This window comes from Lepisosteus oculatus, chromosome 19, assembly GCF_040954835.1.
Source record: "Lepisosteus oculatus isolate fLepOcu1 chromosome 19, fLepOcu1.hap2, whole genome shotgun sequence".
In the NCBI taxonomy this organism is placed as follows: domain Eukaryota; kingdom Metazoa; phylum Chordata; class Actinopteri; order Semionotiformes; family Lepisosteidae; genus Lepisosteus; species Lepisosteus oculatus.
This window is the reverse complement of record NC_090714.1, coordinates 16,908,434-16,922,554: the sequence shown is the minus strand read 5'-3', so window position 1 is coordinate 16,922,554 and position 14,121 is coordinate 16,908,434. Positions and strand designations below refer to the sequence as shown.

General features: G+C 50.1%; 1 protein-coding gene across 1 annotated transcript in view; it reads right to left on the bottom strand.

Annotated features, from left to right (window-relative positions):
* The window catches only part of lmtk2 (lemur tyrosine kinase 2), a 47,810-nt gene that overhangs the window by 30,333 nt on the left and 3,356 nt on the right, over positions 1-14,121 (bottom strand). Inside the window, exon 2 of the mRNA XM_015360345.2 lies at positions 928-1,049. Coding sequence (XP_015215831.2) covers positions 928-1,049 — 122 coding nt within the window. The remainder of the gene's footprint in view (positions 1-927; positions 1,050-14,121) is intronic.

Genomic DNA, 14,121 nt, shown 5'->3' with positions numbered 1-14,121 from the left:
CCAAATTCCCCAGCTGCATAACGTTATAAAACAACTGCTGAAGGGGAAATAAGGGACCCACTGGCCTTGCATGCAAGGATTCTTCACTTGGTAGTGAATGCAAACCTGCAAATGGCCAAATGATCAGGGCAGGTACAGGTACACACAGACACCTGCTGGAGACAAATACCGGCTGGGAAGCACGGCTCACCCAGTCAAGCAGGCTAAGGAAAGGGGAACACTGGGAGATCTCCCTTTGGAAGCACTCCTTTGGAACAATTTTTCTGAAATACCTGCTAATGTTAACAGCCGTAGCTAAGTAACAAATTCTTTTTGGATTTTACTTAATCACATGACATCGGACATCAATTGTAAATTTGTTATCAACATCTCTATATACTGTATAGAGATGTCTGCATTATTCAGTGGCTATGGCATTTGCTTTTATCATATTTAAAGTAATCGGCCTAGAACATCCTAAATTTCCAACAAACCTAAGTTTGTAAAACTAAATGCGTTATTAAACACCTCTTTTAATCTCCCTGAATGCTCATTCATCCTAGCATGTGATCTTTAGGAAGTCCTAGTCAACTGACTGATTCGGAGAAAAATGTTTACTGCATGCAAATCGACATTTGTCAAGAAACAGATGAGATAAAATGCAAGTAGAGCAAGGGAGTGAGAGACAATGTGCTTTATCTGCAGATACAATTTCTACCTCCCCTTCTACCTGCCAGTGGACACTGTGGAGTGTTTCACTCACACCTGTCCCTGTGCACCCAGTACAAACAGGGTCCAGCGATGCATCAGCGTATACAGATGACTGATATCCCATCCCAAGGAGGTCTGGGGACACAGCGCTAGACACAACGGGAAGCACTGACTGCATGGAGCTCTGGGCTTGGGGGACATGTCGGGGGGCCATGGTCTTCCGCCACTGCCCAATACCTTGAAGATGATTTCCTGTTCTTTGCAGCAGGATGTACAGTTCAGTAACAGGAACACCAGCACCAGCAGGCCCACCACAGAGACCGCCAGGGAGAGGGACAGCTCGCCGGCGGCCAGCTGACCTGCAGGGCACAAGAAGACAGACAGACAGCATTAGAATCTCACCTCCCTGCCGCCCGAATCACAACAGGCCCATCTTAGGAAGGTCGGTGTCGCAGCTTTGTCATTGGCAATAAGCACAACCAAATGAAATCAAGCCCACTTTTTGCTGTTCCTTCGCATTAAAAACCTAACAAATTAAAAACAAACTGAAGAATCTAGAGGGGGAAGCAAGGTGGCGCGGTGGTTATCACCGATATGCCTATCCAGCCCCAGCTCACGGTGACGTGTTCAAGTGTCTGTCGCGGTGATGGTGAAAGCCTCTGGGACCCACGTCTCAGGACCTGGATCAAACAAAGTTCAAACCAGGGTTATGCCAGTAGCCAACATTTTCCAGGGGAGAGCCGACTTCTCATGTGTGTCGCCAGGGCCGGGTCAGCGGAGGGTATCCGTGACTTGCCCTGTCGCAGCCGGCTGTGGCTTGCCAAGAGTCTGCGAGCTCGGTGGGACAGCTGCACCCCTCCCCTGCCTGTCTTGGCACCCTGGGCTCTCCTCCGTTCCACCCCTGTGCCTGTAGAGATGCACTCGCGGAGAGTTGAGCCGAGTAATTCCAGACAAGCCATAAAAAAAAACAAACAAACAAACACTGCGATTCTTTTTTTAGAGCATAATTGCGGCGACTGTCCTAATTTAGGCTTTTAAAAGCCAGACAAAAAGTTCCTCGGCGGGAGAAATCCCCCGACTGTGAGCCGATTCGTTCAACTGGAAAGCGCTCCAGCCTCCGTGAAAGGCTGAAGCCACATGGCACCGAGACGCAGCCGGTACAACTCAGCCCCGCTCCAGGTTCCCACACCTCTTTCCAAGAGGCCATGAGGCAGAAGAGCTTCTGCAGCACCAGTTTTGCCTGCTAAGCGATCTGCACTGCCCTGCGCTTGACCACGTGCTCTGTAAATGAAAAGGGGAGAGAACGACTGCGAAGGGGTGCCGATGGAAGCGGAGCTGAACGAGGCCAGTCCCGTCTCTCACTCCACACTTGGGCACAGCCTCTGCCCCTTCCTGCCTGCCTAGCACAAGCCACAACTTCCGGCTCGCCGACACACACGCGAGGCTGGCGGACACAAAGGGGGGAAGGATATTCCGAGGTACATCTGTGTTTTCTTTCTTTCTTCTAGCTGGGGTTCCCCAGCCCCTGCCTGGTGCATTTCCCAGGATCAGTCCACGCAATCCTTGGCGTCCTGGGGTGAACCGCACGGAAAGAACCATCGGATTTATAAGAAAACAGCACAGCTCTACAGCGGAACCCCAGCGGCCAAGTCCAGAATTCTCCTCTCCACACTGAGGTGCTGACCGCCTCTTTGCTTAAATAAACATGCTGCCCTCTCAGTGAGAAGCTGTGCACTCCAGAAACCAGATTCTCCCGACTGCCTTTTAGAAACACGAAGGTCATGACTGAGATGGGGCCCTACTGGTCATCTAGCTGGTTTGGTTGCTAGTAGCGAGTTGATGCCAGTATCTCGCTCAAAGCCAGGGTATCAGCTAGTTTACTGAGAGGAGGAAGCACTGAGTGCCGTATTAATCCTTATTTAGAGCTGCTAGATGTAACATTCTCTCCTGTGACAAGGACTTCTGTGTTTGCAAACGCGGCCCAGGGAATTCACTGCACAGGTATTCAAACCGCTCATAACAAGAATGTTATTTCTGTAACACAATGGATTCTGAACAAACTACAGTAACAGCAGGCTTCAGGTACATCTTCCACCAAGTAACAGGAGTTAAAAAAAATGTCTTCATCCATCAAATCCCTGAATACATCCCACAGCCCCCATGCAGGTACAGCAGCTATGTTACCCTGCAGCTCACAACTGACAATCCACTGGAGCTCAGCAGTGTGAGCCTGGCCAGTACCTGGAGGGAGACTCCTGGGAGAGCTGAGGCTGCTGCTGGTTAGTGGAGCAGTAGGGGGCGCTCACCCTGTGGTCTATGTGGGTCCTAATGCCCCAGTACAGTGACGGGGACACTCTACTGTTAAAAGGCGCCATCCTTTGGATGAGACATAAAACCAGGTCCTGACTCTCCATGGTCAGTAAACAATCCCAGGGCATTTCTCAAAAAGATTAGGGGTCTTACCCGGTGTCCTGGCTAAATTTACCCCTGGAAACCACGGCCTTCTAATAATCCCCCTCTCTGAACTGGCTCCATCACTCTGCTCTCCTCCCCACTGAGAGCTGGTGTGCAGGGAGCATACTGGTGCTGCACACTGGTGGTGGTGGTGGAGGGGATCCCCATTACCTGTAAAACCCTCTGAGTGGAATGTCAGAAAAGAGCTACAGAAGTGTGAGGAATTATTAAATGAACATTAACAAATCTAAACCACGTTTCACAGTTATACCACCGATATACTGTACTCCTTTTCATTCCATTTCATCATTTTAATTCGTACGGATTGGACAATCACACAGGGTTACACCTACACTTTCTTGGATAAATCGGCATTTAGGGCATAATGAAATGTGGAGGCTACTCTGTATCTGCCATAACGCTCCACTTCTCCTGCCAGCGATCCAACAGTGCAGCACCACAGACTCACAAGGAATCAGCCTGACCTACATTCAGTTCACACAGAGTTATTTTAGGACTCAGAAAGCGCCCCTCCCGAGCTGCACCCCCCACTCCACGCCCAGGGTGGTGCACTGCCGGAGTCGGGAGGCTGCGATTCGGGCCCTACGCTGTACTCCACGAGCTCCGAGCTCTGATCCCGCTCCAGCTCCTCAGTGTGCACAGTGCCCTTGCTTCTCAGGATGCCTGCGTGAGGATCCTAAAACCTGATCTGCAGTTCATTGCTATATAGGTCACTCTGTATACCTGTGATCCTCCCCGGAGAGCAATCACAGCACAAACTGACACTTATCGCATCGCCCGGGCAGCGTCTCCAGACTGCGATTGTTCTCCAGAGGAGCCAGGCCCAGCCGCAGCCAGCTCTAACCAGCGGCACCACCATCACGGCGGAGCGATTCATTCTCATTTCCAACAAACCCCAGACAGAAGCGCCGGCAGGCCCTGGGGAGACGAGCACGACCGCGCAGGACCCCGGAGGGAGCGAGACAGAGGCAGGGACAGACAGAGCGTTCGTTCTGGGTGGACACACGGAGAGGGGTCTCGCAACATGCAGAAACACAGGTGCAGGAACCCTATTTATGCCTTTAGTGCCAGACCACAAGAGTTGTTTGGTGATGCACAAGACTGATCATAACAACAATTCTTGTTAGAGAAGGTACATGACAAGTATTGTTTCTAGTAATCCCCAAGCAGACAACGTTTAACATGTTGCGTCAACACTTCCTGTGTCCTTGGCAGATCCCACTGTCCCGGACACAGATTAAAAACCAACTTGCTCAGCTCGACAGAAAGCAGGCACAATTCAACAGGAAACTGTGCCCGACAAGTATTCTCCCACACGGCAAGAGTGATGCATCAAACACTCAACCCCCGTGGTCGTCTCCGAGACGGAGCGACACAGCGACACTGTGTGGAACAGGCCACATCCTGCCCTGGATTCCTCACTCTGCCTTTATTGCTTCTTTAAACACCAAGAATACACCAAGAATACAAGGTTACTGTATGAGGTTTAATAATGCATCAAAGAGAGCAGGAAAACGAGTGCTGCATGATCCAATAGCACTGCGGCCGATTTGTTTCATCACTGTACACAGTGGTGCAGAGGGAGAACCGGCATGGTAACTGCTAGTGAAATATACATACTCGAAAAACACTCCGATCTCTCAGACGTTTCAGCTTTTAAGAACAGCTTTTAAGTTATAAAAAAATAACACAGCTGACAAACCCCCGCCTGAACAGTACAGGGCAGGTCTACAGCTAGCAGCCAATACTTCAGAATGGATCGGAGAGTTAATTACCGAAATGAGTCTCAGGAATCCTGCACTGCATCACTAACGCATTCATCTGAGTCACGGGTTCGTATTAGGAGCTGGCAAGCCTCACTAAATTATTTAGATGGCTCGCAGTGTGCTTAATAAGGACCTGACAGCTCACATTTCTCTCACCTGCCTACAGAGCGTTTAAGCACAGTTCTAACACAGGGGCTCAGCTGAAAGTAAGCTGGGTGAGCTCCTGGGGTGACCAAACCAGCTAGAACGGTCACCCCTCATTTCTCACCCGATTGCGTGTGCTGGAACAAGTCTGGAAAAATAAAAGTCTCCCAGCAGGTGCAGCGCGAATCACGTGCACGTGCCACTAACTTTCCGCTGGCAGAGGAAGTGAAAACTAATCAATCAGCCCAACTGACTCAGTTCAACAGCCTGTTAGGCTGGAAAGAAAAGGTACAGACCAGACCGACCTTGACCCCCTGGCATGGATCTGTTGCTGGACTGCAATTTCCTGCCATGATGTTTAATCACCTCAGCAAACACAGCTTTAGAAAAGGCTGCTCACTGCCTGCTGCCAGGCCAATGGGGCAAGCAGGTAAATGTGGCTCTCTGTGGTCTCTCTTAACTAAAGATGCAATAAACTCTGCACTTTCCACTGGTAGGGGCAATGGAGCTCAGGGATTCTCTGCACAGTCAGGGCCTTGATCACCGAGAGATGCTGGATTTGTGGGTCGATTCTGGGAGATATGTTTCCATACAGGAGAACCAGACAGTGCAGGGAAACGCAATGACACCAGTGCGGTGCCCATGCTGGAAGAGTCAGCACAACGCCGGTCTGCGACTTCCAACTCTGCAAAACCCTGTGGCTGATCAGTGGTTGCTCAAAGTTAATGTACGTTTCAGGGTTCCTCCAAGGTAGGCGTGTTGCAAATCATCTTCCAGAAATAATCTAGGTCCTGAATCCAGCCTGAAGCCGGAGTGGGACGAGTGCAGCTGTCACAGTGCGCTTTCATACACAGGGAATATGGGGGCGCCGGCGCCCACCCCAAACACCCCCACTCTGCTCATTCACTTCCACCCCACGTCACAGAAAGCAAGCGGGTGGAGAAATCTGCGCTCAATCAAACTATTCACTCGCTCGCTAATGTTGAAGTGAGCCCAAAATAGCATGGAGAGAGAGAGTCCCCTCCGCCTACAGAGGGTCTGCTGTCTGTAAACGGCCGGAAGATAAACAGGTTTATGTTTCCACAAATAGAGACGCCTGTCACCAAGAACGCTCATCAGGCTGATGACTAAACGGCAGTATGAAAGCGTTAGATCTGGCAGGATGAATTAGAAAAAAGTGCAAAAAGAGAACAATCTTACATTGCTCAGTAGCTGTAGGTTAGGCGAGCCAAGCGACAACGCAGCCACGTGATATTTTCCCAGTAGTTAGCTATTTGGATAAGAACGTCCGATAAAGGCCTACCTGTCGATAAGAGAGGCCTGCACGCCTCCGACTCCACGCTGACCTTGACTGCGAGAGCAGTACGCTGGCCCAGCAGACTGAAGCCCGGTCAGAACCACCGACTCCCAGGGTCTGCAGTGTACATTTCCAGCTGGGAACCCCCCTCTCCACTCCTGCACACACGCCCTGCTCTGTTCCACAGCCCCACCTTTCAAGACCACACCCGTCAGTCCACCCTTCCAGTAAAGACGGCATCGCCACCTACTTATCCTCCACTGAATCCATAATGGCCTGACTGCAAGATGTACTGAGAAGAGCCATCTTTATCCACTTAGTTCTTGAACAGCACAAGATAGCATCCTCTGCATTCCTGGAGAAAAAAGGCCCAGTTATTTCTATGGGCTGTATCAGGCTGTGAAGCGGGACCTCACCCCGGAATGGGACACAGGCCCATCGCATGACACACACACAGACAACCGAGACATCAAGTCACCACAGCCACACAGAGAGAACATGCAAACTTCCCACAGAAGGTGCCCCATTCCAGGACTGAACCCAGGACCCAAGAGGTAGGAGGCAACAGCACCAGCCGGCACACTGTCCCCCCTACTGCAGCTCCAACACCTGTAAGACCTTCTACACTCAGCCAGAACCAGGAAGTCTATTATTATTGTAATAATAACCCTTATATTGATATAGAACTTCTCTGGAGTCCGCACTGGGCACCGGCAGGCAGCTGCTGTCCGTTCTGGAGGACCTGAGCACTTACCTAGTAGTCCCAGGCCAGCTCTCTCCCCTGGGGGCCTGCTGTGAGAGGAGGGGTGCTCCCGCGGGACAGGCCTGAGCACACGGGCCTGCGGTCAGGCTCTCTAACCCATCTGGGCCTAGTCCCCATGCAGATACCCAAGGGCACCCAAGCTCTCCAGTGTTCCTGGGGCTTCGGGGCTCGCTCACTCCACAGATGAGAGTCTCCAGAATGTCAAAACCCGTCGCCACGAACAGCCGTTCGAGACGGATGTCCACCTTGCTTGCAGAACTTGGAGAAGTCAAAGAAAGTAAAACCTCGGCTCATTGCAACGAACCCGATGAACTCAGAACTGGGGGGGGTGTGTGTGTCTGGGGGGGGGAGTAATGAAATAAGGAGTAAGATCTGGGAGCGAAACCACAGGGCATTGAGACAACCACACAGCACCACACTGGGAGAGCCTGGGAAGTCTGGTTGCTGTAGAGACTGCAGCGGAGGAGCCTGACTCGCTGACAAAGCCAGAGTGTTCCTCCTTCCCCTCTGACTTCACCGACTCGCTCATTTATCAAGCCCGGTCGATTATTAAGAGGCTACAAAGAGAAACGCACGACCATGAGTGTCGCTCAGCGAGTTCTATTAATATCACTTATCTAATCGGAGACGGGGGAGAGCTCCCTGCTCACGGCCTCAGCCCCAGTTCAAACGTTATTAAACCTCTGTGTAGGAGGAGCACTCGTGCTCAGCAGGCAACACAAAAATAAGCTATTTCCCCACACCCCGGGAGAATGGACTACAGGGACTGTCGCAGACTTCGGGCTGACCTGTCTGAAGGTCTTTACGGGTACTGATGTTTCACTACTGCTTCAGAGATGGTTAAAGACAGATTCTGGGTCCAAAAGCAATATATAACGGGTAACTGAGGTCGCAGAGACACTGAAAGAAATTATTCAAACGATTTTCCATTTTGGTTCTTTTAGCTGTTTAACTTGCACCTCTCTCTTTTCCACAGGTGAGAAGCCCCACTCGCAGTCTCACATTCTGACTACAACCCACTCGTGATGTAGGATGGAAAAGAACACCGCTGACAACAACGAAAGGCGCACTCAGGCTGCGGAACCTCGTGGAATAAGGCTCTCCTTGGACGATCTCAGCCCTGTCTTGGCAAGTAATTGCAACTGTTTTCTTTACCCGACTGCACTGTGACCAACATTTAACTGCATTAAACTGCTGACTCAACTTCCCAATAATATGAACTCCGTTACATATTAACATGCAGCACCAAGGAGAAAACAACCGCTAGTGCCCAGCGCAAACCCTTCTGCCCAGACTACTCTCTGCCCTTCCCAGCCACCCTCTTCCAGCAGGCTCTCAGGAAGACAGGAGTAGTCCTGCGTTTTCATTTTTCTCTGTGGCTCACAAGTCTCCCTGCTCCGCTTCCCACCATAAATTAATAAAAAGGACTCTCTGCAAAAGTCACTTCTATTTTTAAGACCGAACTGTCACAGTCACAGCAGCACTAAACCAACTCTGCCTTCCAAAAACACTGATGTTCGGCTTCGGGCAACAAGGCTCAGGAGCAGGACAGACCAGCCCGGGCAGGAAGAAGCCTGGAAGACGTGTGCTCGTTTCCTGAAGCTTTGCAAAGGTTCACAGAGCAGAGATTTGCACGGAGATGCTCTGGCTGGGCTGAGAGCCTCAGAGCTGTACTACTGCGGGAGCTCTGTATCCGTCCCGTCCAGCTTCTCTGAATAAAGCACACCCCTGGAAGAGCCACAGCCGTGCAGCAGCAAGTTCAGGCACAAACTGCAGCGCAGACATGTCCTTTCTCTTCACTGTTCCATCTACAAGAGGGCGGTCAGGTCCGTCAAGATGGCGGATCTTGCCTGAAACTACATTTCACAGGGAATGACCCGTCTTCTTCCCCTCCGTCAGGTGATGGAGGGAGGCAACTGGTTGGGAGACATTTCAAACCAGTCAGCCGAGTCTTCCAGGCGCCCGTTGAGCTCTGCTGACTGGGAAGCTGCTCTGCTCAGCTCCAGAGGAAGAAGGGAGATTTTCCCCAGAACTCTCTGAGGAGCTCAGCGAGAGACACCACGGCAGGGGCTCCGGAACCCCCTTTCGTCTAATCTGCAGAGACGCGATGGCATAACGTTCAGGAAACAACACAGATAACCAGCAGACACGTGGCCAGCCGGCTTCTTCGGTCCGACGATCTACTGACATTGTCAAGCTGTTCCTTGGAGGGATCTGAGCTGGGTTCCACAACGAGTGGTGGGATTTTGTTCCACTTGTGGCTCTATTGTAGAGGAACGGGCTCAATCCAGACCCCCCCCCCACCTTCTTTTTCACCACAGAGTGATTTAAATGAGAAAGACGAGGGGGGGGCTCTTCCCGCCTGCAGGCAGAGGCGGAGAGCTCTTCCCAGCCGAAGCTCGTCCGCCCAGGGCAGTGCCCTCCAGCAGGGCCTTCACAAAGGCAGGCGCACATGAATGGGGCGCGGCGCTCCCACTGTCTCAGGGGGTCACCGGGGCGCAGGCCTCCCGCCAGGCTCCCCCGCACAGGCCGCCACGCTCTTCCAACAGCACGGGCAGCACCGCGTCCGGCCCCTGACCCCCCTGACCCCTCTGCCGATGGAAAATGTTCTGTCACTCGTCTCCTGCAAGGCGATCTGTTCACACCAGGGCGCCCTCTGACCTGACCCGATAGAGGCTGGTGCAGCGAAGAGCACAGAGCACAACAGAGAAAAAGTGTACAATTCACATCAGGGGATGTAACGCTACAGCTGTACCAGGCACAAGGTAAACCTCACTTGCAATACTGCGAACAATTTTGGTTGATGCATTATAAAAAGAAGAAAGCCCAGGTATGTTTCCAGTGCTGAGTAATGTCTTATGAAGATGAATTTAAAGATCCAAACCTTTTTAGTCTAGGAAAGGAGGAGACTACAAGGAGACCAGAATGCAAGTATTCAAAAACCCTCAAAGCCTTAGTAGTGTGTCAACAGTGCAGATCACACTGGAGGACACAGGCGAAAACCACCCAGAAGAGCCTTAAGAAACTGAGCATGTGAGTGTGTTACAGTAGGTCGCTCTTACACAAAGAGTTGTGGGAGTATGGAACAACAACCCAGCAAAGCTGCTAACATACTTGACCCCTTTCTAGAAGCAGCTGGGTGAGAAGCTCGGTAACTTGGCTACTAGCAGCCTCACAGGCTAGACAAGCCGAACCGTCTTTTCTTATCGTCAACCTTTAATTTTCTGATGAAAACCCCGAAGCAGGTATCGACGTTAATGGGCCTCAGGCGCAAGCCCTTGTCAGCACTCTTATCCTGCAATGTGCTTCCAGAGGAGAGGCCAAGAATGAGCCCCGTTTCCACTGCGGCATGAAGCAGAGTAGAAAGTTCACACTTCAGTTACCTTAAAGCACACAGCATCAATCACCACAAACAGAAAAGGGCAGCTCAAACCCCATATACGGAAATATGGCTTAGACCAAGTTGTTTTTAGCCCGATTTTCAGAACGTAACAGCGTGGCACAGATACATCGGTTACAGCATGACCTGGATGGAGGAACAGAAGACCTTGGTTTATCAGTGCTCCAGATATTCAGTGAACCAGTCAACGCTGATAAAACACCCCCAACGATGCGATAAAAAACTCAATGAAATCTGTGTTTATCTGTATCAAACGGTTTCCACTGGCCTCTACCCTTCCCAGTGTAATTTTCAAGACAATCCTTTGCTCCCATCCCTTCGACATCTGCCGTGCTCTGAAGGTAGTACAGACCCGCCCCCCCCGCAAGCTTTCTGAATCCACTGCAGACACTGCACTTGCATGTGCATTTCAAAACACACCTGTCGTGCAAGAGAACCAGTCACACCCCAGGACACCACTGGGCCTGTGATCACAACTGTCTTCGGACAACAACAAAGTAAAGAAGAAACTCGTGTGCTGGCAGCATCCGAGTAGGAGTTCCCACGGATTTGTTTTCGCCGACCGCATCCCGCCAGTTTAGAAATCTGAGCTCCCGGGCAGCTGGAGAAGTGGTGGCCCGAAACAACAAGAATCTACCTGCCATCTTATCAGGAAGCCCTGGCAGTTCTCCACAGAGCCGAAGCTTGACGATCCAGCCCATCAGCACGCTATGAATAGCTCCACGTTTGAAAGGGTGGCCAGGATTTACATATATTAAGCGCCGCATTTCCATAAAAACCAAAAGGAATCAAGAAGAGAGATAAAATTCCTTAGATGTGTCTGTCAAAACCGCTTTGTTCCCTGCACAGTAATGTCTAACGTTCCTACCTCCACTAAATCTCACCTTTCCTTCTTAAAATACTAGAACCCGAAAAAACCCCCACCGTACCTGAACCGCAAATCTAGGACTTCGACAGGCAGACCCACAGATCCATCCGAAGAGGACGCGGTGATAAAATACGTGACATGTTATCACCCATTAAGGGGGGAGGGTTCCACACACTTTGAATCGCAAGCAGTTCCTCTTTGTGCTCTGGGTTTGGAAATGAAAAGCGGAAGAAGCCGGAGGAGCTGGAGCGCTCAGTCCATCACACGCTGGCCCGCAGACAGGGCCGATGGGAACAAGCTGCAAGCAGAGCAGACCGATAAGACAAGGTCATCATACCGACACAGGGGGACTGACAGGCAGCATGGGGATAACCTACACCAGCCAATAACTGGTGCAGTTCCAAGCCAGCAGTGGAAAACACAGTGGTATAAAGGTATAGGAAAAGAGTAATTAACAATTCCCAAGGAAACAAAACAATAATAAGGGCCGTTCAGGTGTGGTGACGCAGCACGGCTCGGTGTGGTCCCCACACCTGCTAGTTTTCACTCCACCTGCGCAGTCAATTAAACAACTGGCCCCTTAACAGACCTAATAACAGGTTTAATCTGAACTCTTTAATGTTCCTAAACACGTAGGGGCTTGCTGCTTTATTACGGCAGTTCATAAGTAACTGGAGATCTCCCAACTTCTGAAGAGAGGAAAAAAAAAAAACTTTCAAAGGTTGCCCAACCAAGCAGCTTCCTGGTTCAGAGCTCGAAATGTTTCTGCTTCACAAGTCTTCCATCGCCAGGGACAAATGATGTCTGAACACTGTCCCCTTGTTTGTTTCCAAGTCAATACCGAAACCCGGCCCGGCGCTAGGTTTCTCCCCTCGGAGAAGTGACAGTTTGTTAATCATCGACTCCGGAAGACTAACCACAGAGCCAGAAAAACCCTTCTGTGAGCTTCCACATACAGAGAGAAGCACCGCACTGCATCTCCTTTTCGGCCTCCTCCTCTGTGGTCCCACTGGTAAATGACCTCAAATGTGAAGTCCAAAATATCCACAGTGTCTGGAAACACTGCCTTCAGGAGCGCCGTGAAAACCTTTCTACAGTCTGCAATATCTGGCTTCAAGCTGAGACATGTAAAAGACACAGCAGAGGCTAAAGATCACAAGGTCGGGAGCCTCTGTGGAAAACAGAGAAAAGCCAGATTTAACTATCTCCATTCGAAAGAGAGTGTAAATAGAGAAAGGGTGAGGAAAGAACTCATGGAAGAAAGGGAAGACAATTTTGCACATAACCAGGCAAATAACGCACAGGAAGAAACAACTCTGTGTCTGTTTAACAAAGCAATCACTTGTGAGTTTCACAGCATTAAGCAAGAGCAGGTTTCTCTTATGATTTATGCAAACAGCATTAAAAAAAAATGAATACATCTTCAGAAGCACATCATTCCCCTGCAGGAGAGGCTGTTTACAAGTCATTTTCAAGACTAAAGTTTTGTCAGCACATATCGTTTTTAAGCACTGAAATAACACCATGGAAGCTTTCTGAAACAAAGTCTCCTTTCTTGTAGCATCTGCTGTGATTTCATCCCTATGTCTTCATCACTCAGTCTGCATTATCTCCAGACTTCACTGTCAGCTAATGCCGACATGACCTCCTCCGAACCTGCCTCACTGCTGACAAAACTGTTCCTGAACTATCTGCCAAATTCCAGACACAATTTACTAAAAACTGCCGAGGAGGAGTTTAAAGCAGCAGCCAAAATCTGGTCAGAAAAACGCCTTCAACAATTGCAAAAAAACTGGTCGACATCATTACTGGAATTTAAGTGCGAAATTCGGACATAATTATAATTTCTCCCCTCTCAGTCAGAGACTGGTGGGTGTCCTGAATTCCACACAGTATCTGCTGGTTCCCGGGGATCCCCTGAAACTACGGAACAGGAAAGGCAGGAGCTCTTGAGACAATCCAGTAGGAAGAGAATGAGCATCACTGGGCCAAAAGCTCACTAGCAACTTTTCTCATATGACCTTTGCTTGCTAATACCCCTGCAAAACTAGTCACTCAAACTATCCAATGTCCATAAATAACACAACTGTCAAAGAATGCACAGGATGTGAATGTAATGAGATCAGAAATTCTTCTCCGTGTGACCTGCAGGAACATCGCTGCACTCGCTTCCAGTTAAAAAAACAGACTGGTTTTAAAATTCTTCATGCTTTTATAGAAATTCACGACTCTGATCCTTCATACTAGTAAAGCAGGCAACCTGTTAATTAACACTTTAAAAGCAGGACTGCTTTTATTTTCAGAACAATAGCATCTAAATTGTGTGACCACTCAGATGTCAATGTCAACACAAGGAGATATACCGTGTGGGGTGTTCGATTTGCCCCGGATGAAAACAATTGTCCTTTCTTTTTTTTTTACCCAGCAGGTTCATCCCGAAATGCCAGTGGAAATTTCTGCATTGATTTTGTTGAAAAGAAAACTCTGATTTGACATGCCGTCATCCTCCGGGTGCTTTTGAAATCTGGCTCACGAACTCATCGGACACACACGGCAGATTCCTGGAACCGCAGTGCCAGCCCTTCCGATGACACACGACACACAGAAGACACCGCCAGGGTGTCTGAGCAAATCGGACAGCTTCTCCTCGGTCCCAGATACAGCCGAGAAGCAGAGCTAAAGGGCTTCCAGCTGAGCGAGCCAGCGGCTCCCAGCTGC